Source organism: Macaca thibetana, chromosome 1 (assembly GCF_024542745.1).
Source record: "Macaca thibetana thibetana isolate TM-01 chromosome 1, ASM2454274v1, whole genome shotgun sequence".
Lineage (NCBI taxonomy): Eukaryota > Metazoa > Chordata > Mammalia > Primates > Cercopithecidae > Macaca > Macaca thibetana.
The window spans coordinates 181,510,389-181,534,630 of record NC_065578.1 but is presented as its reverse complement, the minus strand read 5'-3'; the positions used below and the strand labels follow the sequence as shown (position 1 = coordinate 181,534,630).

The 24,242-nt window shown below is 45.3% G+C and overlaps 1 protein-coding gene across 4 annotated transcripts in view; it reads left to right on the top strand.

Moving 5' to 3' along the window:
- The window catches only part of CACNA1E (calcium voltage-gated channel subunit alpha1 E), a 332,987-nt gene that overhangs the window by 298,487 nt on the left and 10,258 nt on the right, over positions 1 to 24,242 (top strand). For 2 of the 4 annotated variants that reach the window (XM_050766034.1, XM_050766028.1), the window contains 9 exons: positions 3,735 to 3,862; positions 9,062 to 9,158; positions 11,305 to 11,410; positions 12,277 to 12,384; positions 12,934 to 13,034; positions 13,329 to 13,435; positions 18,156 to 18,267; positions 21,351 to 21,479; positions 22,540 to 22,720. In XM_050766034.1, the coding sequence (XP_050621991.1) occupies positions 3,735 to 3,862; positions 9,062 to 9,158; positions 11,305 to 11,410; positions 12,277 to 12,384; positions 12,934 to 13,034; positions 13,329 to 13,435; positions 18,156 to 18,267; positions 21,351 to 21,479; positions 22,540 to 22,720 (1,069 nt within the window). The remainder of the gene's footprint in view (positions 1 to 3,734; positions 3,863 to 9,061; positions 9,159 to 11,304; positions 11,411 to 12,276; positions 12,385 to 12,933; positions 13,035 to 13,328; positions 13,436 to 18,155; positions 18,268 to 21,350; positions 21,480 to 22,539; positions 22,721 to 24,242) is intronic. The other 2 variants (XM_050766055.1, XM_050766044.1) reach the window with 1 other exon arrangement.

The window sequence follows — 24,242 nt, the reverse complement described above, 5'->3', positions numbered from 1 at the left end:
GTGAATTAATTGTCTTATGTCCAGGGATTGCTACCTTGCAAGTGATTCCAAGGGGACTGAAACTTCCCACATGTCCAGGTCTCCAGTGAGGGGGTGGGCTACAGAAAGACCATTAAGTGTTGCCTGTAGGTCAGTGTGGCAGGGAGTGAGCTAACGGGAGATGTGGGCAGCCCACGCAGTAGTCTTGGCTTTGTTCCTCTGCTAGCCTTGGCCCTTTAATAGCCCTTTTATAGCATCTATAAAATGGGAGAAAAAAATGACTTAATAATAGCGTTTTATACACAATGAACTGATCCATGTGTTTTAATACACTTCCTTCTTATGTATGTGAAAGGTTTTTCAATAAAAAGAAAAGAATACACAACAGTATCTTATTTACAAATATAGAAGTATAATGTATAAAGAAAAAAAAAACTCTGAAATTTAGAAGAATGCTATTGATGGGAGTTTTCCATTTATTCACATCTTCAGTACATTTTTATTGAGTGGCCATTGTGAGGTTCACTCTCAGCAAGGCCCATCCCTCAGTCACCAGTAGTCAAGGGGTCAAACTGGCTCTCAGCTTCCAGGAATCGGTGCTCACTGCTAGGGTGAAATGGAGCAGATAGAAGCACATGTGGACTTCTTACTTTTATCTCACGTGGTTTAAGTGTTTCATAATAAATATTTGAAAGAAACCAAAGATAAAACTGGAAATTAATTAGAGACCATAAAGGTACTTTTGGAATTTTGAGACAGAGGGTGCTGCATAATTTACATTACTGTTATTTTTAATGAGGCTATATTCGGTATGAGATGATCTGCTTTCAGATCTATATGAGACTGCCTTTGTGACCTTGGACAAGTCACACAGCTTCTCAACTCAAACCAGCCACTCTACAGAGATTTACTGATGCCCCCACGATGTGCCCCAGGCCTTATACTGGAAACTAAGAATACAAATGTGAATCCAAAGCAATTCTGTCCTTGAGGGGTGATGGTAATTAAACCTGCCTCTAAAAGAGTTGGAGCAAGCGTAAAAACAAGTAATAGGTGTAACTGCACACGTTACACTCTTAATGACTGTACAAATGAAAAGCAGTAACAATGCTAATAGTTTTTGTTGACATTAATACTAGGTACCCTGAAAAGAGTACAAAAGAAATGTCTGGATACATGGAAAACCCTTTATAACCCAGGCAGTGGTTGAACAAATTCACTGTGGCTCCAACCTTAGAGGCAGAAAGACAGGCCTGTGTTGGGATTAGGTTCACCTGCATGAGACGGAAATCTCCAGATAACAGCAGCTTAACCAGGAGGGATGCTGATTTCCCTTCCATATCAGTGAAGTCTGGAGGAAGGCAGGCCGTCTGGTTATGGTGGCTCCACAGGGGTGTTGGGGCCCCAGACCTACTCCTGCTTTCTGCTCCATCACCTCTGTGGTGTGTCCCTCATCCTCAAGGAAGAGGAGACATCTAGACCTCCAGCCATCCATCTCTACTCTACTCTAGGCAGCAGGAGAAAGGAAGAGAAGAGTCGAGTCTGGCTGTTAGGTGTGACCAGCAGTCTGTGTATTATAGAGAGACTCCAACCATGTCCTTCCTCCACACTGTCTCCTTTTCCTGTACACCCTGTGTGCATATCTGGCACCTCTGTGCACCTGGCCACCTTGACCTGGGGGTCCACAACAGAGACTCCAGTTCTCCTACCAGGTGTTATCTATCAGGCAGGACCCTTTCACTTACAAGAGACAGAAAGCCCAGCTAAATCCAGCTTCAGTAAAGTGGGATTTTACAGGCTCCTGTAAATGAGGAGTCCTGGGGCAGAGCAGGCTTGATATGGGGCTCAGATGATATCACCAGGTCCAGTTTCTTTCTATTTACAGATCTTGCCTCCACCTTGCTCCATCCTTGTGAGTACAAATATCAACATCCCAAGATGGCTGTAGTGGCAGCTCTAGACCTCACAGTTTCACACATTTAAGAGCAACAGGAAGAACTATTTTGCCCTGAAGGTTCAATACCATTTTATTGGTTTTGATGAGATCACCAACCACAGTGCCCAGGGAAATGGGATTTAATGACTAGTTGAGGCCTGGGTCACCGGAGGGTGTCCCATTGAATCTCACTAACTGGGAACAGCCAAGAACCTGGGCCAGAAATACAGTGAGTGGGTGATCAGGGCAGCCAGGAAATAAGGAAACTGCTGTTGACCATCAAGTCCTGTGGATTCCACCTTTGTTAACTCACTGCTCTGGTCCTTGCTGTCGTCCTGCCCCTGGTAGATTCAGGAGTACTGCAACATCCTCCCTTGGTTTCCCACCCACCCTACATGCTGCTACCAACAGTTCTTTCTGAATGCAAATGTCCCTTTATCTCTCTCCTCTCTAAACCCCTTTAGTAGATCCTGTTGCTTACAGAACAGTCTAGATCAGTGGTTGGAAAACTACAGCCCTTGGGACAAATCAGGTTTACCACCTGTTTTTGTGTGGCCAGTGAAATAATGGCTTCTACATTCTTAAATGGTTGAGGAAAGAAAACAAAAGATGAATGATGTTTCATGGCATAGAATTACATGGAATTCAAATTTCAGTGTCCATAAACAAAGCTTTACCAGAACACAGCCATGTTCATTTGTATACAGATGATCTATCTGGTGCTACAACAGAAAAACTGAATAGTTACAGCAGAGACCGCACAGCCTGCAGAGCCTAAAATATTTGCTGTCTGACCAGTTCACTGATCCTGGTCTACACTCTTTAGCTCAGTGTATGAGATACTTCTGTGATCCGGCACTTGGATCCAGCTGCTCTGCCCTCCTTGCAGATCCCTGGCTATTCCCTGTCCCTGCATACCTCTGTGCTGGCTCCTTTGCTAAAACACCCTCCTCCATGCCCATGTCTATCTGGTGAAAGGTACTCAAGCATCAACTCTTTTATACATTTTTTCTTCAGCCAGGAGAAGTTGCCTTCACACTCCTTTTTGTCCCCACCGGAACCTGCATATGCTTCTTTCATGGCTCTTAAAATTTGTCACATTTGTATGTTTCCATTACATCACAGTCTCTACTCAGTACCAAATAAGTCTTGAAGAGCATTCAAGTAACCACATCTAGTGAAGCCCTGCTGTGCTGTAAGCCCTGTGCTAGGCATGGGAATATACCTCTGGACAAGAACTTTGTTATCTCATATCTCTGGCACCTGAATCTCTGTTTGGAACATAGTAGGTGCACAGTAAAGGCTGGCTAAACAAATACGTGGAAGAGTAGGGACATACAAACTGCTTAAGAGCCAAGAACAGCTTAAAGTCATCACAACAGTAGACCATGCCGTCAGCTCTAAAACATCCTACCAGTTGTTCTTTGGGCTGCTTTTATGGAGCAAGAATGAAGGGGGAGGCTAGGGAGGAAAGGTTGGCATCTGGCCTTGACTTCCTCTAGCCCTCAAGAATGTGATGGCTGCTGGTGTTCCCTCTGCTGCCACAGTAACAAATAAATGGAACAGATAATAAAAGTGACTGTGGGATACTCTACAAATATGAAGTGGCATAGAAATGTAAAGTAAGAATGCTCACACAATGAAAGTGTGGTACAAATAATGAAAACGTGTTGCATTCAGCAAGATCAGTGGTGCTTGAGCTAGGAACTTCAGCCCTACAAACTTTTGAATTCTTTTCTTTGCCCTGAAGCCTGTTTTCCTGCTTCCTGAGCTCTGCTTTACGTTTCCCCTAACCCCTGTTCTTCCCCTTGCCCTTCAGATGCTCAACCTGTTCGTGGCCGTCATCATGGACAACTTTGAGTACCTGACTCGGGACTCCTCCATCCTGGGGCCTCACCACTTGGACGAGTTTGTCCGCGTCTGGGCAGAATATGACCGAGCAGCATGGTGCGTAGGCCCCTCAGCCGTCCCAGCAGGGCCCAGAGCAAAGGTCTCTGGAGTTCCCAGGGAAGAGGTCGGAATTGGAGCCACCCAAATGCCTGCCTGTTGCAGAAGGAAAGGAGATTCCTCTTGATTGTGGCCCATGGAAGAGGCTCTGGTATCAAGCCAGTCACCAAAGACTTCTGAATCCTCCTTTCCCCTCTCTTTCCTTCTGTGACAGGGTTTTCCTTTTCTGGGCTGGTCTTATCACCCATCACCTCAGATTATTTGGGTTCAATCCCAAGAGAAGTTTCCCATAATCTTTTTCTGCCAATGGTTTAGTGGACTCCTTTGAGTTACCAGGGGGTTTGACAAGGGTTTTTGGCCAGCTGGACATCTGGCCACCATGATCAGTGCCTATGAGCATTTTCTCTTTCTCACTCCTCTCAGCAGATACAGTTGGATATAACTCTGAAATTATTCTTTTTAAAAAACCAAACAAGTTGTTCTTCCAACTGTTCCCTTAAACATTTGTGGATTTTTATCACATGGAACTAAATTAAATGGTAGGAATTGGTGAAGATAACCTCTTTACTGTCTCTCTTGCTGTTGAGTAGTTCTGAAGTGATAGCATGCCTTCTAGGCTCTAGAGCAGGGATTGGCAAACTACATCCCATGGGCAAAATTCAGCCCATTGTCTGTTTTTGCAAATAAAGTTTTATTGGAAGACAGCTCAACCATTCGTTTTATGTATTGTCTCTGGCTGCTTACATACTACAAGGAAGAGATGAGTGATTGTGACAGAGATGGTATGGTCCTCAAATTTGAAAGTATTTACTATAGAAATATTAGGTTGGAACAAAAGTAATTGCAAGCCATTTTTGCATCAACCTATAGTTTACTGTCAAAAAATTTACTGCCAAAAAGGTTTGCTAATCCCTGCTTTAGAATATAAAGGCAGAAAATACTGCCTTTTTTTTGGCCCTCATGGCTGAGGACAAGGTGAGAGTTCTGTGAATGCTCACTCCAAAGGAACTGTCCTGTTCCAGGTCATTTTAGCTTTTGGGTCTTAACTCACCAATCTTCTATCCATTCTGGTCCCCCTCTGAAAAATACTACAAGAAATGTTATCCTTCACAGGCATGGACCAAGTTGCTTCCACCTGGAACCCCCTTCATGATCAGAGACTTTTCCCAAAAATCTATCCTCTGGTGAGGCTGTTGAACTTGGGTCACTGTTTTAGCGACTGGAAGGGTGAATCAGAATTCTTTCCTTCATTAATTATTAATGACTTAGGGTACAGAGTTATCTAAATCCATTCCTATTACAATGGCTGAGCAACAGCTTTTTCTTTCTGGTCTTACTTTCTAGTAAATAGATCTTAGAAAGTGATGGGCAGTGTGTTAGAGGAGAAGGCAGCCAGGCCTGTGTGTCTTCAGCTCCATGGCCTTGGACAAGTCACATAACCACTCTGGGCTTCTTTATCTGTAAAATGGCGATTGTGATACCTACATAACTTGCAAAGTGGTTATGAAGATGATATTAAATCATGTGTGTAACTGTTATTATAATCAACAATAACCACACGGGAATGCTACTTGGAATGTCTAGAAAATCGGCCTCTGTAAGCATGAATATCTATGGGATTGGGAGCCTAAGAAGGGACCTCTTCACTCACCCAAGAGGAGAAACCAACTGTGAGCAAAAAAGTCCATTGTTCGTCTGGGCTCACTCAGGTATCCTTGGCTTCCAGAAACCCCAGCTTCTTGTGGTTTCACTTATCTTGGGATCCAAATGCCACGTGTATAAAGCATGCTTCTCCCTACTCATTCCAGTTGCTGGGAAGAAATGATTCCATGAGGATGAAACATGAGACTCAGACATGTGGACTGGGGAAGAGCAGAAAGACAAAGAATTTCTTCTGTGTGCTTTGAAATTCACAGTGTAACCCATTCTAGTTAGAGTTTGGTTGGCTTTCTTTATAAGATGGGTGAGGAAGACTAACAAAAGTAACATGAGCCAATGTCTTCAAAAGGAGGACTGATACCAGTTGCAAAAAAATGTCAGTCTGTAGCCACTTCCAACCCACCTACTTCCCAATCTCACTAAGGCAAAATGAAAGGACAACTGGCTGAATTACCTCAAGAGTTGGGAGACTTGGAGGTACTGATGAGCTGCTATCCGGAAGAAGAGGAGGAATCAACCCTCAAATTTCAAAAAGCCTAGAAAGAGTAAAGCTGGGCTGAAGCAGTAGTCTCCATATGGCTGCCAGCAAGGACTGAATGCACAGAGGTGGAGATGGCTGTGTTGATAATTTCCAGCGGAAACCCTGGTCTGTACCAGGGTGTATACAGACCTGCAAATTCCTGGGTGTTGCTGCTTTTTCTGGACCCTGACAGAGAAGATGCTGTAACCACTGAAAATTAATCAATCATTAATTCTATCCCTTCCATAGGAAGCTAGTACTCTCTAGTGGGCTCCTGGGGAAAAGGTTGGTAAGATAGCTAGAATTCTGGCTGACTCCAGCCAAGCTGCTGTTGGCTGAGTGGCAGGAAGAGGGCTGCGGGGGAGAGTGTTCATGGCTTCCTCCCTGGCTGCTCTCTGAACACAGACCTCAGCAGGCTCCTACCGAGTAGAGAAGACTTGCTCAAGCTGAACGCAGAAAAATCTGTCACAAAGAGAAGCAAAGCCCTTTGTGATTTCCCTCATGCCAGCTGTGCTCCTTGCTAATTAGCCTAATGGGAAATTTGTCTCTTCCAGACTGCAGAAAGCCGCTGACTTTCCACTGCCCCTGACAAGCGGGTCTGAGTAACTGACTGTAATCAGTGTCTGTGAAAAGCAAACAGTTCGCAGTCCACTTCAAGGCAGCCTGGCATCTGCTCTGGACAGCAGTCTGAGTCATTTGTGAATTGGCAGGCTTTGTTCCTAGAAGCCTAGCTAGAGCCAGGGCTGTGTCTGCATCTGGCCAGGTGTGGGCCAGATAGGTATCATGGGGTGCTCTTGGTCATTAGGCAGTTCCCTTTGGCATTGAATGGGCACTGATTTCCTTAGAAAATTGCAGCAGTACAGTTTGGCAAGGTAATGGTTCTCTGGTGCTTACTGTTTTCAGTCTCTCCTGGTCTGGCTTTGCCAGGCCCAAGGAAAGAAGCTGCTCTGACCTTTTTCAGCCATCCTCTTCATGGCTAAGCTGTCATTTATTTCCCACCCTTCTCTGAGTGTCCTATTAACCCACCTGTGCTTCCTTTACAGCGGCAGGATCCCGTATAAGGATATGTACAAATTAGTGCGGGTGATCTCGCCTCCTCTGGGCCTGGGAGAGAACTGCCCCTACAGGGTGGCTTGCAAGGTTTGCCTCCCAGTCCCCAGCCATGACCTGCCGTGGGATGCAACATCTAACCCCTCCTCTCTGTCCTCTGCTCCACCACCACTGTGCCACATGAGGGAACCTTCATGTTGCTTTCCTTTGAGTTTAAAGAGGTCCAAACCCTTCCAGAACCAGCAGCTGTTATATAAGCAGAAGGGCATACTTTGGGGAAAAGGCAGAAGAGTTAAGAACTTCATATGAAGACCAATGTGATCACTCTCTTCTTCACATGCACACACTCATGTATGTGTGTGTATGTACATGTATACACCCCCCCCCCCCCACACACACACACACAGAGGTCCACCTTAGTCTGTATAATCAGAGGGACCTCTCCTTTCTCTATAGAATGCAGAAATGTTTTTAACCCAGCAAAAATTCTGGCTTATTTTCACTGGAGACAGAGAAGCCTCGTTTTAGCAAAATAGCGTCATCATCCCATACGTAACGTATGGAGTATGATCCCAGTGATCCCCCCTCCCAGCTCCTGGATGGTCTGGTCAGAATGACTATGAAAGCTATAGGACAGAAGGGGTGAGAAACAAAGAATTAGGGCAAGAGGTGAGAGTAGGTAAAAGAGGCATGGATTTGGTGCTGTGTGGAAGAAGGTAGTAATAGCTCAGAGAGTCTGGGAAGATCACAGTGAATGAAGCACTCCTGAGCAGAGTCCATGCCTTAGGTTCCTGCCATGGGTTGCTGTGAGGGATCTGAAGGGGCTGTCATAATTTCCAAGTCACTTCTTTGTCAGACCAAGGATATTGTTCAGGGGTGAGTAGAACCTCCCTGCTCAACTCTGCCATACCCGGAGAACTCTCTATATCCCAATGGCTCTACTAAGCCCCTATGTAAGGCCAAGCCTGCTAGGTAAGGAACCCTCTCCTGGTGCAAGTGGAGAGAAGCATGGGCTCCCTGGGGCATAGCACTGCCCAGGCAGCTGGAAGATGACCTAGGCTCAGGAAGGATGCCAGCCTGGACAATGGGATACAGCTGGCCTGGGATGGTGACACAGTGATTCCGTACTCAGGAGGCTGGACAGCTGCCTCTGCTGAGACTCTTTAAACTCCACCCTGGTGAAACCCGCAGCCGCATGTGGGAGAGCTGGGGAGGGTAGCATGGCATGCAAGATGCTCTTTCTCCTCCTGTTTTTGTTTCTTCTGTCCCCAGCATGCCATCGACCTGGCACATGCTGGGGAATAAAGAGCAGTCTTGTCCACAGAGCCAGGTGGAAGCAACGGGGCCAACTCTTTGAGCAGCAAGCACAGCCCACCACCTTCAGTGCAAGACGCCGCCTCCTGCTGCACACACACCACAGAGGGGGGATACACGACGTTCTGCCTGTGGGTTCAGTGGAGAATAGCCTGACTTTCAGGCCAGTGCCCCAGCCGGGGTCAGAAACTCCAACCCATGGCTGGAGCACCGTCTATCCGGTTTATACCGCTCACACACAGCCCTGGGAATTGAAAATAAGCTGTGCTGTATTGAGGAGGGATGAAGTGAACAGGGAAGTCAGGGGAATGCTAATCGAGGAGAAAATGAGTCCCCGTGACTGTTCCCGTGGAGAGTCATAGGGACCGAAGGTTGCCACCAGTGTTCCTGGGTCTGTGTGGGGCATGATATAAACCGCACCAGGATGGAGTCATGTCTACGATTTGCCTTGATTAACAGGTTTCCTATTCTTTTCCCGTTTGTCCATTTTGTTTTGTTTTTCTTCTCCTGTTTTCTGTATTTTGTTCGTTTTTGCTCTCTGGGAATGCCTGTTCTCCTACCTGTCTGCATCCTTCGCCCCACTTCCTTCTCCTTTCCCTGCCACCTCCCTGCCCCGCTAACCCTCCCCATCCCAACTCACCACCCTCCATGAGCAGTGGCCGCATCCATTACACTGAGATGTATGAAATGCTGACTCTCATGTCACCTCCGCTAGGCCTCGGCAAGAGATGTCCCTCCAAAGTGGCATATAAGGTAGACCACCCCTTCTTTGTTCTGGGCTAGAGACCAACAGGAAATGGGATCTAGCTGTGGGGAGGCCAGAACATGGGGAGGAAGCCAGGCTGGGGAGGCGGAGGAGGGAACTAAGGAGGAAAGGCACGATGAGACTGAAGAGTCAGGAAGGTTCCCAGGACGAAGTCATGAGATAATACAAGGAATGGTTTTTAATACTGTTCAACATGTTTTTTTTATTGTGGTATTTTGTGTTTCTACAACTGTGTGGCTTCTTGTGAGTGAGTTACCTGACAAGCAGTGTTAAGTGATGTGTTTCCTTTTAGAGGAGGCAGAGTGGTGGCCTATGGGATGGCATATATGGGCAAGAAGGAAGCCTACAGCAAAACAGCTATCAGTGCTCATATGCAAAGAAATATCTTCAATCAGATAAATTAAGGAAATCACGCAGAAATTCCCTTATACATGGAATTGTTAGGAGAAAATTACTTTAAACAAGAAATTTTTAGGAGAGAGGAAAACTCATAACAAATGTTTTCACCCATGACATAGGAAGAATGGCATAGGTTCCTTCTAGGTCTAAGAAGAAAAGAGGAACCTGTCTTCCATCCTGTGATAGACTGAGGAATGCAGCTCTATCCCACTAACCCAGCTACCCAATTCTCTTGGAAATACTCAAAATGAAGGGAAATCATGGGCACAAGTTGTATTCAGCATTAAATCTGACTTACTGGCATAACATAGTTATGGGGCCTGGCCCCGGAGTTGTGGGTGGATTCCCCCATGGCTTGCTGCTTAGAGATTATTGCACACTGGGAGTCATTTGCCCTTGGGGTGCTCATAGTTTTCGGACATGAGTTGTTTTGCCACCCATTAGTAATAGTTACTGTCAGTTCCCCTTTGCTATTTAGACTGACCCAGAACTCTGGAGCTCTTTCATTTACCTAGGAACACATCATAGTAATGTTTCCACTCCTCTAGATGTTTAAAGAAGTGGGAGAGAGATGGAACTCAAATCCAAACAAGAAACTGGCTTTCCACTCTAAGACACCATGTGGCATCAGCTTTAGGCAGGATGCTGCAATGGAACGTTAGAGACCCTTCTTTGGGAAGAGGTACTTCCCTCTCTGCCAGGCTGGTGGTTCTGCCAGAGGACATTCTCCTGCTGCTACCTCAAGTTGTATGGCCCCAGAGAGCATCTCACTGGAACATGGCCATTAGGGACCCTCATTCCCCCCAGTACATGGCTCCTCGTGCACAGCTTAGGGGCTGGCATCCTTTTTGCTCACGATGGCCACATCCAAAAGTACCAGGTGGTAGAATGTGGCCTTGAATTTGTACTTCTGGGATGAAGCTTGGTGGGAGAAGGGGAGCGGGGATTGGAGGAAAAGTAAAAGAACTCCAAAAGCAAGATACTCTCTGGAAAGTGGATTTGGCCATTTCAGTGTGATCCCTTTCTTTGGGTGAGGGGAACAAGGCCTGCCCACTCTGCTCCTGCCTGGGCCACCCTTCTCTCATTCTGTCTTCTCCGCTCTCCCCATCCTCCTACCCCAGAGCCTGTTTGCACTCTCCCCCTCTTTCACCCTGCTCCACCTCATCCTTTAGACAAGTTGGACTTATGCATGTTCAGTCATGTGCTGGCAAATTTCATCTATTAAAGACTCAAAAAGGGGGCACCAGGATGCATCTTTCAAGTTAGATAAGCAAAGCAAAATCTCATTTCTCACTGTATTTCCATGTGAGTTTTATTCATGGGACAAGTGGAAATATGGAGCAGCCCTGAACAGGGAATGGAGCCACCTCCCAGAGCTGACTCCTTTCCTTGAGACACTTCTTTTAGAAATCACTTCCCATCCCTATCAAAGACATTCTTAGGACTCCATCGGGGGAGCCCTACAGAATGATTAGGGAAGCTCCTTCCCTTTGGAATTTGGCGTCATTCCCTCAGTGGAGAAAAAACAAACTCAAAAAAAAAAAAAAAAGAAAGCAGCAAATAAGCCTTCAATGAGAAGCAGGGAGAGAAGGACTGGGGCAGGGGATGGGGATCCTTGCCCTTCTTTTTTGTCTGTGCATTTGACCTCTGCCCTTTTCTTCCTTTCTCACTAAGGTGTCTTTCAATTTTTTTTTTTTTTTTTTGTCTGCTGTTTCTTTTTTCTCTTTCACACAGAGGTTGGTCCTGATGAACATGCCAGTAGCTGAGGACATGACGGTCCACTTCACCTCCACACTTATGGCTTTGATCCGGACAGCTCTGGACATTAAAATTGCCAAAGGTAAGCTTAGGAAGGGAGGTGGGAAGGAGGAATTCTGGAACAACTCATGCAGGTGGCACAGGATGGAGATATTTGAACTGTCATCTATCCAGCTAAGGATACAACAATGCAGTCATCTGAACATCAAGTATCTGACTCAACCAATATTTACCATTTCCTTCTGGTACAATGAATGGTTTGATCATCTCCAGGGCTTCTTTCAGCTTTAAAAGTAATGATCTTCAGTGTCTGGCTCACAATAGGTATTCTAGAAATATTTATTGACCAAAGGTTAATTTTGTCCTTTTTTTCCATATATGGTTTATTTTTCTGAAGTCTTGAGAGGCTTCTGTGGCAGAAGGTGCTGTCATAGAGGCCACGGTAGTGTTTTATTCCTCTTGATTTCTAATCATTGGTTTAGGAGAGAACAGGTTTACTACTACCTCCAGGTGGACCTTTAGCCTTTCTGCTCTTGTGCAGTCTAAATCCTTTTTAAAATCAGATCACTCAGACTATGGAGTTAGGGTTGCTGGAAGGATTGCTGTATGGATAAGAAGGCAGAGGAACGTACTTGCGGCTATTTTTATTTTCTCCTCTGATACATTGAGCACCCGGGAGGCTTTTAGAATGAATGAGGAAGTTGCTCTTAGTCTGAGGGTCTTGGATCTCTTGGCAGGATATCCCTGAGTCACTGAAAACAGGAGCCAAAATGTGTTCTGCTTCTTCAGCAGAAAGACCTGGTATTGCAAGATCCACTGTCACTAAGTGCCAAGATTTCTTCTTAAAATATGAGGTGCCCTGCTGATTCAGCTCCTACCTCCACCTTCTCCCTCAGTCCTGGTTATTTCCGGGTCTATTCTATTTATTAGTAATTTATCTTATTCTAGGTGGTGCAGACAGGCAGCAGCTAGACTCAGAGCTACAAAAGGAGACCCTAGCCATCTGGCCTCACCTATCCCAGAAGATGCTGGATCTGCTTGTGCCCATGCCCAAAGGTTTGGGTCTTCTCCTGGGTATCCTTGTCACTGTGGGCCCAGCAAATGAAGGCTACGTCTTTTGGGGGAACCCAGAGTGATCAAAGAGATAAGGGAAGTTTGCCCTTTTATCCTTAAGTCCCTTTTGTGCTTATTAATTGAAAACATGTTCTTTAAGATAGGTCACTGTGGTTATGGATGAGACTTCCTGGGTGTATAGCTCCTTCCTTCCACATAATACTCCTCAGCAAACCCTCATGGGAGAAAGGATGTTGTCACTTAGCTATAGAGATTTAGAATGGTAGGCGTGATGCTTACTCATGTACTGCTTATCCTCAGTATCATCACCATCACTAGGTGAGCATGCAAGCCCCCTGAGGACAGATCAGGGGACCTATGCACTCTGCATCCTCAGATCCTGGGACCATGGGGACCCTCAATATATGCTGGATGAATGGGTGACTGACAGCGCAGACCTGTTCCAGAGAGTGGGTAACAAAGCTTAGAGGCTCCTCACTCTATCCCATCATCTTCTCCCTCTTCACCATCGTGCCACATTTGTGTTTTTAGCCTCTGACCTGACTGTGGGCAAAATCTATGCAGCAATGATGATCATGGACTACTATAAGCAGAGTAAGGTGAAGAAGCAGAGGCAGCAGCTGGAGGAACAGGTGAAGGTCAATGCCAGCATGCTAAGTGGGTGGGCCACGAGGAGTTGCAGGAGGGGATAGGCCTGTGCATCCCTGGGGCATAGTGCCCTGCAAGGACTTAGAAGCAGCAGTAATGGGTGCAGGGCCCAAGAACTTTGTAGTGACGTGGAATTAGAAACCCAGTGGATCAAAGGTTAAAATGGTCAAACAAGGGATAAATTATGTGCCTGTATTATCCATGTAAATTGTATTTTCCCCATAGCAAACTCCGTAGTCATTGGAATTCTTTTCTTCTCCTTCCCTCTTTTTACCCAGAAAAATGCCCCCATGTTCCAACGCATGGAGCCCTCATCTCTGCCTCAGGAGATCATCGCTAATGCCAAAGCCCTGCCTTACCTCCAGCAGGACCCCGTTTCAGGCCTGTGAGTAGCACCAAAACATCCCTGGCATGGCTGCTTGCAATCTGTCACCCATGCTATTGTGCAGACCCCAAAACTCACTGCTCAGAAGGGCCCAAGAACTAATACTCTGAGCTTGAGTGATCGTTTTTCTGAGGTTGAATATCCTAAAATGATTTTCAGCAGGAGTAAGAGAAAAGCAGACTAAGCATACTTAGCACTGTGGTCAGCGTCAGAGACGGCGATCACTGTGAATGAACAATAGAAGAAGGGAGTTTCACTTGTCTTTTAATATACTTGGGTCTTAGTTGTAGTTCTATTGCGAAGAAGACTAATCTCCTCTCTAATTCTTGGCTATCGCTTCCCTGTGGATCTAGTGTGCTGCTGGAAGATAGAGCCTCCCTCACGGGTGCCATGCTGGCTGAGAGAACCAGTAGTAACTGCTTTCCCTGAGGTTGACACTTCTAGAGACACTATTTGCAGGATCTCACTTGATTCCCACTCTAGCAGCCTACTATACCCTGGAGGTATATATTAATATTACCACTTTACACATGAAGAAACTGGAGACTAACTGAGGTTAACTACGTTGCCTAAAGTCATGGCTAGTAGAATGTGGACCTGGAATTTAAGTTCCTTATTTCTGACCCCAGAGTGTTTTCCCTACACCATGTTTTCTTTAATAAACAAAAGGGACCTTATTCAGAAAGGGACCTTACTTTTTCTATAATAGGAGTGAAAATAAAACACAAATGAAGGAATTTTCCCATCCTTCTGAGTGATAAGCCTTAGCCCCAATTAATCTACTATAGCATATGTATCTCATAACATTGTATTTCTGTCATCAGCATTTAGTGTGCACCCAAAGAACACAAGTCTTTCTACTCAGTGTAAATGAGCTTTTGTGATTGGATTTAACAAAGTCCCAGTTCTTACAAAACCAGGAATCACCAAATTGCATATATATATATATATATATATATATATATATATATATATATATATATATTTTTTTTTTTTTTTTTTTTTGAGACAGAGTCTTGCTCTGTTGCCCAGGCCAGAGTACAGTGGCACCATCTCGGCTCACTGCAAGCTCTGCCTCCTGGGTTCACGCCATTCTCCTGCCTCAGCCTCCCGAGTAGCTGGGACTACAGGCGCCCACCACCATGCCCGGCTAATTTTTTGTATTTTTAGTAGAGACGGGGTTTCACAGTGTTCGCCAGGATGGTCTCGATCTCCTGACCTCATGATCCGCCCGCCTCGGCCTCCCAGAGTGCTGGGACTACAGGCATGAGCCACCGCGCCGGGCCCAAATCGCATATCTTAATTACTAAGAGAGTGATACCCAGGACTTGGGAATGAGACCTCTATCGGAGTCATTTGGAATTGCTCAGATCATTTCTTTCTTTCTGCCTGTGGTGCTGGAGATCTGTTTTTGAAAAGCACTGCTTTCAGATATCAAAGTCCAACACCTTTGGAAGAGAAGACAAGATGAAGAGTCATGACCAAGGCCATTGGTTTATATATATATAATTTGATATATATACTATATATGTGTATATATATGTGTGTGTGTGTATATATATATATATAAAATTTGATGTGATGAAGTGCAGGGTGTGAATTCTCCTGTCCACAGAAAACAAGTCAGTGTTTATCTTCTGCTTGTGCAGGAGGGAGGGAGGGAGGAAGGAAGTACGATCAGAACAGTGGGACCTCTCCACTGGAAGGGTTTATGCTGTTTTTTGTTTGTTTTTTGTTTTGCCAGTCCTTGTCTTAGAAATGGGGGACACACCCCCTAAATTGCAATCTCTGTTTTATCTACATTTTGCTATACAAATTAACCCCCCACCATAGGATCACTCTGGCTTTTCTCCCATATATTTATTGATCCATTTACTCATTGATTTTTACCAATATTTTTTAAGAGCCAATATGGCCCCAGAGCTGGCTTAGACACTGGGGCTACGGCAGAGAACAGGTCCCCATGGAGACAAATCTGGAAGAAGAAATTACAAGAACATTACAGGCAAACAGTGCTGAAGGGTGGGCTGTTGTGATGTCATGGAAACAGCTCACCCAGTTTGAGGGTTTAGAGAGGCCTTCCTGAGGAAGTAACATTTGAGTGAGACTTGAAGACAAGCTCTTCAAGAGTAGTAAGAAAAAGTATGGTAAGTTTAAGGAACCTAAAATCTGTCATGATGGTTGGAGCATGGAGAGCTCAGAGGATGTGTTAAGTTACGGATTTGGAGAGATACACAGGGGCTAGTATTTTGGGGGCATTATAAGCAGGACAAAGAAGTTGGATTTTGTCTTAGGATAATGGGGTTTTATGCATCACAATGATGTGATCAGATGTGTGCTTTTTAAAATTCAGTATAGACTAAAGGGATTGGAGGGAAGCAATTCTAGAGGCAGGAACACCATTTCGTAGGTTATTACAGTTGTGTAAATTATCAGTGAGAGTAGCTTGGACTAGCAAGATGGAGACAGATGGTCAGATGTGAGATATTTGGTAGATAGACTGGATAGGATTTGGTGATTGATTTGCTACTTGGACTAAAGGGGAAGGAGGAAGCAGAGGATTCGGGGTGAAGCCTTTGGTAGGTGCATGTTGGTGTATTTCCTGACATGGGGACACTGGTGGACCAGCAGGCTGGTTCCTCAGAACTGTGTTTCTAGAGCAATGCATCATTGTTCAGTCGAGGTTGATCTAGGAGTACAGTGGTAGACATAACAGATAGGGTCACTCCCTCAAATATGATGGAAAACAAGACATTAAACAGAGAGACATTGGAAAGAAGAAAAGTTGCATTTTCAGTGATTTAATTACGGAAAGAGTTTACAGGGCGGTAGGGAGTTGGAGTGAAGGGTTCTGCACCCTTGGAGTTGCCTCTATTAAAATCTCGAGGCAGAAACAAGCCTAGCCTATCCAATGAACTAAAAGAGGCTGGCGTGTCTCGAATTCAGGGAGCAAAGGGGAAAGTGGTACGAGAGGAGGTTAGTGAGGTAGGGACCAGATCGCGAGGGAGGCTGTGTTCAGAATTCTGGATTCTGTGCCCCAGCTTGACAAGGTTTTCAAAGTAGGAGATCACTCTGGCTTCTGGTTATTCAACTCTGTTAAGTGATTCCAAGGGTCCTTTCCCTTTCTTGAGGATTCTATAATTATTTACTCTCTGTAGGACAAAAAGGAACCCATTTCTTTCTTTCTGAGACATGATCTCACTCTGTTGCCCAGGCTGGACTACAGTGGCACAATCGGCTCACTGCAGCCTCCTGTGCAGCTGAGACCACCCCAGGCATGTGTTATCACTGCTGGCTAATTTTTTTTGTAGAGACAGGTCTCGCTTTGTTGCCCAGGTTGGTCTCGGACTCCTGAGCTGAAGCTATCGTCCTGGTTTGGCCTTCCAGAGTGCTGAGAGTACAGGTGTGAGCCACAGTGCAAAGCCGAGAACTCATTCTTTTACTGGCTGTGCTCAATCTTATTCCCAGTGGTTCTCAGGAGATGCCACCGTGAGGAAGATGACTGACATTAGGCAGGTCATTTAAATATCGTGAAAACTCAGCAAAAGCTGTCACTGGAAGCAAGCGGACAGATTAGGTGACTCTGCTCTTCACCTTCTTCTACAGAGGAAGACTCTGATCTTCCTCTGTAATCTAAAATTCATACCTATGGATTGTTTTTAAGTAACTGGCAATCCTTGCTCATGCCTTGAGTTTTCCATTGGATGCAGTCATTAGCAGTAGACTTAAAAGAAATGGTATCCCATCTCTCCCTCCTAGCTCCGCCACCAAGAGAGCTGCTACCCAGCCACTTACCCCGTCCTTCCTGCCATACTCTGGAAGCTCACTCTGCATTCTTGAGCAGGTGAGATGGTAGCTATTACCATACTGGTGGCAGTCAGCCAATAATTTGGCAACAGGCACCACATTCTCCAGAAAGCTTGGCTGCTGCTTTCTCTCCTAACCAGCCCAGTGGATCCCCCATCAGGTTAAGAGTGTCTGGAAGTACTAGACAGTGGTTTAACAACAAGCCTACTGTGCCAGTTCTCCATTCTTTTCCCTTGGAGGCCTCTAAACAACTGGGCAGACTTTGTCTCTGTCCTCTTTTCTCTCCACCATTTAAACCTCTTCCTACATTGCCATCAACCAAGAGGTTTTCATCTCATCACCACATCAGAACTCCTTCTCAGTTCACGAACCAACAGACTTAATGTATGGTACACAGTAGTCCTTCAATAAATGGCAATGAAATTGGACTGAATTGTTTTGTTTGGCCAGGGATGTTGGCAAAACAAGACCACATTCTTACTGTGAGTAGGGAAAATTTTTAAAAAGACCATGGCTGCTTAATACTGAAACAAACTGTTCGCTGCGTAAACTAGGGTGTTTCTCCACCAAATGGGGAAACTGAGCAGAAACAGGTTTACAATCTAGCATTGGTTTTCCATATGGCTGAGTGTGACAAATGATATCATTTGTCACAGATATGCTAGTCCTCAGAATAATGAATGGTTCCAAAGGCAGGATGCAGGTTGAAAACACCAGTCTCTGTCTTTTCCAGTGCTTTTTTTTTTTTTTTTAATTTCAGGACTAGCCACGTGTAATTTTTTTGTAATTTCAGGACTAGGTTTACAAAAGCCAGTCAAGGCTAAAGGGTATTGCCCTACTGGAGTGGGAACTGCTAGTGGCAGCCGTGACATGACTGTCCCTCATTACTTCTGGATTTGACATTGCTTTTCAGGAGTGGCCGGAGTGGATACCCTTCGATGAGTCCACTCTCTCCCCAGGAGATATTCCAGTTGGCTTGTATGGACCCCGCCGATGATGGACAGTTCCAGGAACAGCAGTCTCTGGTGAATGCATGAGTTATATGACCTCAAAAATACTTCCGTGGTTTCCTAATCCCTCTTGCTAATTTTAATACATAGTCATGGTCCGTCAGGAATATCCATTCTGGTAGTTTAGCCAATTGCCCTGGAGGTGTCCTGCCTTAGCCCTTTTCTATCCCAGTTTCTCATGTGCTCTGACAATGTTCCCTCTTTAGGTTTTATAGTCCCAGAGGTCCCTTCCCTGCAGCAGGAACTTAAATTGCTTTAGGCCAAGCCCTCTTTGTTTATGGCCCTGAGTATCAAGTGTAAGACCAGAAGTCACATACAAAATCTTGCCTTTGATGGGGAGCTTGAAGATGTATCACCAGAGAATGAGTGACACCAACCCTGCCTCTTAGTGTACCTAGGTATAGCTTGTGGGACACACGAATGCCCCATACCATTCCTTAGTGATGCCCACCTCCTCTAGAACCTAGCAGCAGCATGTGCCACAGTGACGAGCTCCCTGCCAGGAGGCACAGAAGACTGTCCTACCTCTGCTCTGTGTGGGTTCAGTCACATTGTCCCTTTTGGTCACAATTCAAAGACATTGTAACAGGCCACTGAAGTCACTTCCCTGACCCCAAAATGAGTTTATTAGCATAAATGGTAAAATTCCTGGCTGGGCGCAATGGCTCACACCTATAATCCCAGCACTTTGGGAGGCTGAGGCTGGTGGATGACGAGGTCAGAAGATTGAGACCATCCTGGCTAACACAGTGAAACCACGTCTCTACTAAAAATACAAAAAAATTAGCCGGGCGTGGTGGCGGGCACCTGTAGTCCCAGCTACTCGGAAGGCTGAGGCAGGAGAATGGCGTGAACCTGGGAGGTGGAGGTTGCAGGGAGCCGAGATCGTGCCACTGCACTCTAGCCTAGACGACAGAGCGAGACTCCGTCTCAAAAAAAAAACCAAAAATTCCTGAGAGACCTATCGAGTCAAGTGAAAGCTTGAAGAAGAGAGGAGAGATTGAAGTTTTGGCTTAGCTAATACAAAGCTAAAATATGGTTCCTAAACATTGACTTTACCATTATTCCTGATTCAGGAGCCATGAGCTCAAGGTCCCCCACCCCAACCTCAGCTTAGAATTGAAGCCCAAGCAGTCATTGGACTGAAAAGAAAAAAAGACAAAACCCAACCATTGCAAAAGTCTGTACAGACAGCTTGTACTAAGTGAGTTCCATATCATTTAAATTCTGATTCAGCTGTGGCTCTTCTCTCCCCTTCATTTCTCTCCTGATCCCTCCCTGCTGCTACTGTGTGCCTCAGAGCCACCCTGAATGAATGACGTGTGATGGAATGGGCACCCCCTCAGAGGGCGAAAAACACTCAGTGGCTCAAACAAATGTATTATTCTATCTATCTCCTGCGAGTGCTGAGACAGAGAATCGTGCATGGTTGTGTGGGGGAAGACAGTTTGTCCAGACGCCCCCAGGGCTGAGTGAGTGACTGCCTGAGGGTGTTCTTGATGAGGCGGGTAGGAACTCGTGGAGTCATTCTCTGCCCTCCCCTCTGAGGAACTTAGCACCAAGACCTGTGGAATAATTGGTACAGATCGTTTGATTCTTAAAAAGGCCTCACAGCATTTTGCCTGTCTGGGGATGTGTCTAGTGGGAAAAAAATTGCAATAATGTGTCCTTTTTTTCACAGGGAGACTTTATGACATCATTTCTGCGGGTTCCCCAGGGCTGAGCCATAGTGCCAGGACTTTTTGGATATGTGTTCATCTCATTGTCAGTACTGGTGTCTGTAATTCAATTCAGGTGTCAGCCTGTGCTACACACTCACCACTGTGTACTTCTGCCCATCCCTCGGGGCCGCTGCTCCATGTCCCGAGGTGTGGCCGTGATTGTGTGTGTGCATATGGAGTGTGCGTCTCACACCACCTCTGATACCTGTAGACTGCAGTGTTGTTACCACGTCTGTTTGGAGTCAGAACTGTGTGCTGTATAAAGCATGTACTACAAACACTGTAACTCCCTCAAGAGCACCATAGCACATATCTTGGGAAAGTACCCCTCCCATACACACCGGAAACCACTCAGCCAAATGGTCACAGACGCTAAGGTGGGGGTCCCAGACATTTTCTTTTGGGCAATGCCCTACATGTTTTTAGGATGTCATTTCCTAAATATAAAATAGCTTTTTCTGGTACTATCTCCATCTGCCCAAGATGTTCTTAGATCTTTTAGTTGGGTAGCCCACGTAAACATCTCCCATACGGCTCTTTATGCAATGATACTAGCTATCTGTATAGAGCATGCACGACTGCCAAGCTAACATTCTTTAACCAGGAAACTAACAAAAATGACAGAACCTTAGAGATTTGCAGTCCAACCTAGTAATATTCTAGGCTGGCACAGCCCAAAACAATAGCTCTTAGCCACGTGTGGCTAGTGCAAATAAAATATAAACTATCTGATTTTTATATTGATTACATGTTGACATGCTAATATTTGGATATATTCAATGTTATTAAATTTCTTTTCACCTTTTACAACATGGTTACTTGGACATTTAAAATTCTGCAAGTGGCTTGCATCATGGGACTGTGTTACTCAGGGCATCCCTGACAGCCACCCACCACATCTTTGGATGGTTTCAATCAGAAGAAAACTCTTAAAGTCCTGTGTCTTAAGGCTTGAGAAGACATAGTTGACATCAGAAATTGTTGACTTCCCTTAGAATACTGGTTTCCATTTAATTGATAAAAGTCTTCTTCAGATTAAAAGAAAAATCCAATGCTACCACTTCTTGAAAGCGAACTTCACATATCTGAAAAGTATTATACCCAACAGTATTTGTTGCAGAAAACAATAAAATCTGAATCATTGCTTAGTGATGAAAAATAGGTGACCTTCAGCACTCAATCCCAGCTAGAGCTTCCTGTCTGGAACATATAGCGCATAGGTGCACACAAAAACACACATACACATACAACTGAGACCTTAAAGCTGCAAGTCTCTCTTTTGAAACTCATTCTTGAGGAGGCTGAATTGTCCACTGGACGTGAGAAGCAATGAGATGAAACCAAGTCCCACAAGCTTGGCTGTGTGTTTATTTCCAGGAGCCAGAGGTTAGTGAATTAAAAAGCGCGCAGCCCTCTAACCATGGCATCTACCTTACTTCGGACACCCAGGAGCATGCGGGATCTGGGAGGGCATCCTCTATGCCACGTCTGACTGTGGATCCCCAGGTAAAAAGCAACCACCTACCTTAATGCAGTGGCATCCGGGCTGTATTAGCTGGGTTATGGAATAATATCTGATATTTGCAGGTGAGCCCTTGACTTGCCCGCACCCCTTCCCTATAAATAAAACCTGGCTCATGGGCCTTCTCTAATAGAGCCTGCTCCTCCAGTGTTTTCAGTGACCCCCCTAACCACAACAGCCCAGCCAACAAAATTGCATACCTCACTCTGGACGGGCTATACATCCTCAAGATTCAACCAGCCATGCAAGAAATATTTTCCAGGATTTTCTCTGTGTACTTTTCCATCCTTTTTTTGTTTCCTGACTCCTCCAGCACATATGCAGTTACTTACACACACAGGTCTGTGTCAGGACTGTCTGTCCTAACCAGTGCAGGCCACGCCTCATTTCTTTGTCTGTTTTCCTGGCTGCTTTCTCCTGTCTGTCTGTCTTACATCAGGTTTTGACAGAGACAAGAAGTTTTTGTGGATTTGTTTTAATATGTGTGGCAAATCAAAATGCCGGAATTTAAAATGGGGCTAGGTGGGATTGATGGCAGCAGAGCGAGAGTGATACATGCTTAGCACTTGTTAAATTGCAAGCTCTCCTAGGCTGAAGGGCAGAAGGGCAGGTACTTCTCTGGCAAGGGCATTAAAAAAAAAAAAAAGCAAAGCTATGTTTCTTTCATGGGGTAGCCTCTTAGACAATTGCCGTCACATGTTTCAAAGCAGCACGGTATTTGCTGCAGCCCGGCTGTGCCCATGGTAGAGGGCTCTGTGGGAGCTTGCACAGTGCCTGCCTGCATTCTGCTTGGCTTTGTACACTCAGCTACAGGAAGAGAAGATCCTGGACCATTTCCAGTGACTATGTTAACATAACGTAAGGATACTTTCTTGAACAGTTTCCACCAGCTAAGGTTTGAGCAAGAGAGATTCAAAAGAAGTTACCATTTGCAGGGGTTACAGTTTGCCTTCCTCAACGTCTCAGTCTTGCCGCTTCTGTCCTTTTAGATCTTTTCAATCATTAATCCATACCTTGTGTTTCTCTGGGGGCTTGTATTTCCAGGTGGTGACAGACCCTAGCTCCATGAGACGTTCATTTTCCACTATTCGGGATAAGCGTTCAAATTCCTCGTGGTTGGAGGAATTCTCCATGGAGCGAAGCAGTGAAAATACCTACAAGTCCCGTCGCCGGAGTTACCACTCCTCCTTGCGGCTGTCAGCCCACCGCCTGAACTCTGATTCAGGTGAGGTCTTCAGTGTCCAGCTCTTTCATCAGGCAGTGGGCTCCTGCCCTGATGGACTTACTCTCCAAGCACTGTAGATAACCAGAAAAGAATTTAGAGACAAGGGTTGAAGAAAGTGAAGGATGCTCCTTACCAAAGGGAATTCCTGTATGTGACTTAACATCCTGAAACAGGCCAAAGCCCTCCTCTGTGTTCACCAGAGAGGCTGTTGCAATCCCTTCCTTCTGGAGCAGGGCTATACAAATCATTAGAATTGAGGGAGCTTTTCAAATAGCCTTCTGCAAAACCACTGGGGCTTTTTAGGAATGTATTAGAGACTCACTGTGAGGACTGAACTTTAACCACCAATTCCACTTCAACACTTCAACCCAAACAGTGCTACCTGGAATTATTTCCTGTGTTTTAATTTCTTTTTCTTTCTTTCTTTTTTTTTTTGAGACAGAGTCTCGCTCTGTCGCTCAGGGTGGAGTACAGTGGTACAATCTTGGCTCACTGCAAGCTCGCCTCCCAGGTTCACACCATTCTCCTGCCTCAGCCTCCCAAGTAGCTGGGACTACAGGCACCCGCCACCACACCTGGTGAATTTTTTGTATTTTGAGTAGAGACAGAGTTTCACTGTGTTAGCCAGGATGGTCTCAATCTCCTGACCTCGTGATCCACCCGCCTCGGCCTCCCAAAGTGCTGGGATTACAGGCGTGAGCCACCACACCCAGCCTGAATTTCTTTTGAGCTTTTCGCAGAAAAAGAAAATTTAGTCTGGCTCAACCATTTTATTTTATTGGATAAAGAAATGAAAGTTGAAAAAGCAGTGACTTGTCCCATGTCATAGGGCCATTAAGTGGCAGAACTGGGACTAGCACTGGGATCCTTTCATTTCAATCCTGGACTTCTCACCATGGCATTATGTTAGGTGTGTTATTATTTAGTTCACAGAAAGTTCTTAATTCCCTTCTGCTGGTGCCACCTTTCTCTCAAAAAGTTACACAGCCATATTTATGATACAGAGAGTTCCTGAGCCATATTGTTAACCAATATCCTATATTGTGTGTAGCATAAATAGAAACAGAATAGACTGCATTGTTTGACATATGTATCTCTACTGGCACCTTGCAAACTTAGCTGCTTACAAAATAGGTAATTTGTTAGCCTGCCTTTCTCCCCTGCTTCCCTTTCAGATCATCTTTTGACATACCTGGAGAAGCCAGGATTCTTTTAGGGGCCTATCTTTGTTCAGGCTGCTACAAGAAATTCCCACAGACTGGGTGGATTAAACAACATGTATTTGTCACGGTTCTGGAGGCTGGTAAATCCAAGACCAATGTGCCAGCAGATCTCTGTCTGCTTTCTGTTCTCACATGATGGAGAGAAGAGAGAGTGGAAGCAAGCACTCTCAGGTCTCTTCTTATCAGAGCACTAATCTCATAATGGAGGCCCCACCCTCATGCCCTGCCTCCTAACACCATACCATCAGGAACTGTTAGGCCTCAACCTTTGAATTTGGGTGGGGACAGAAACATGTGGT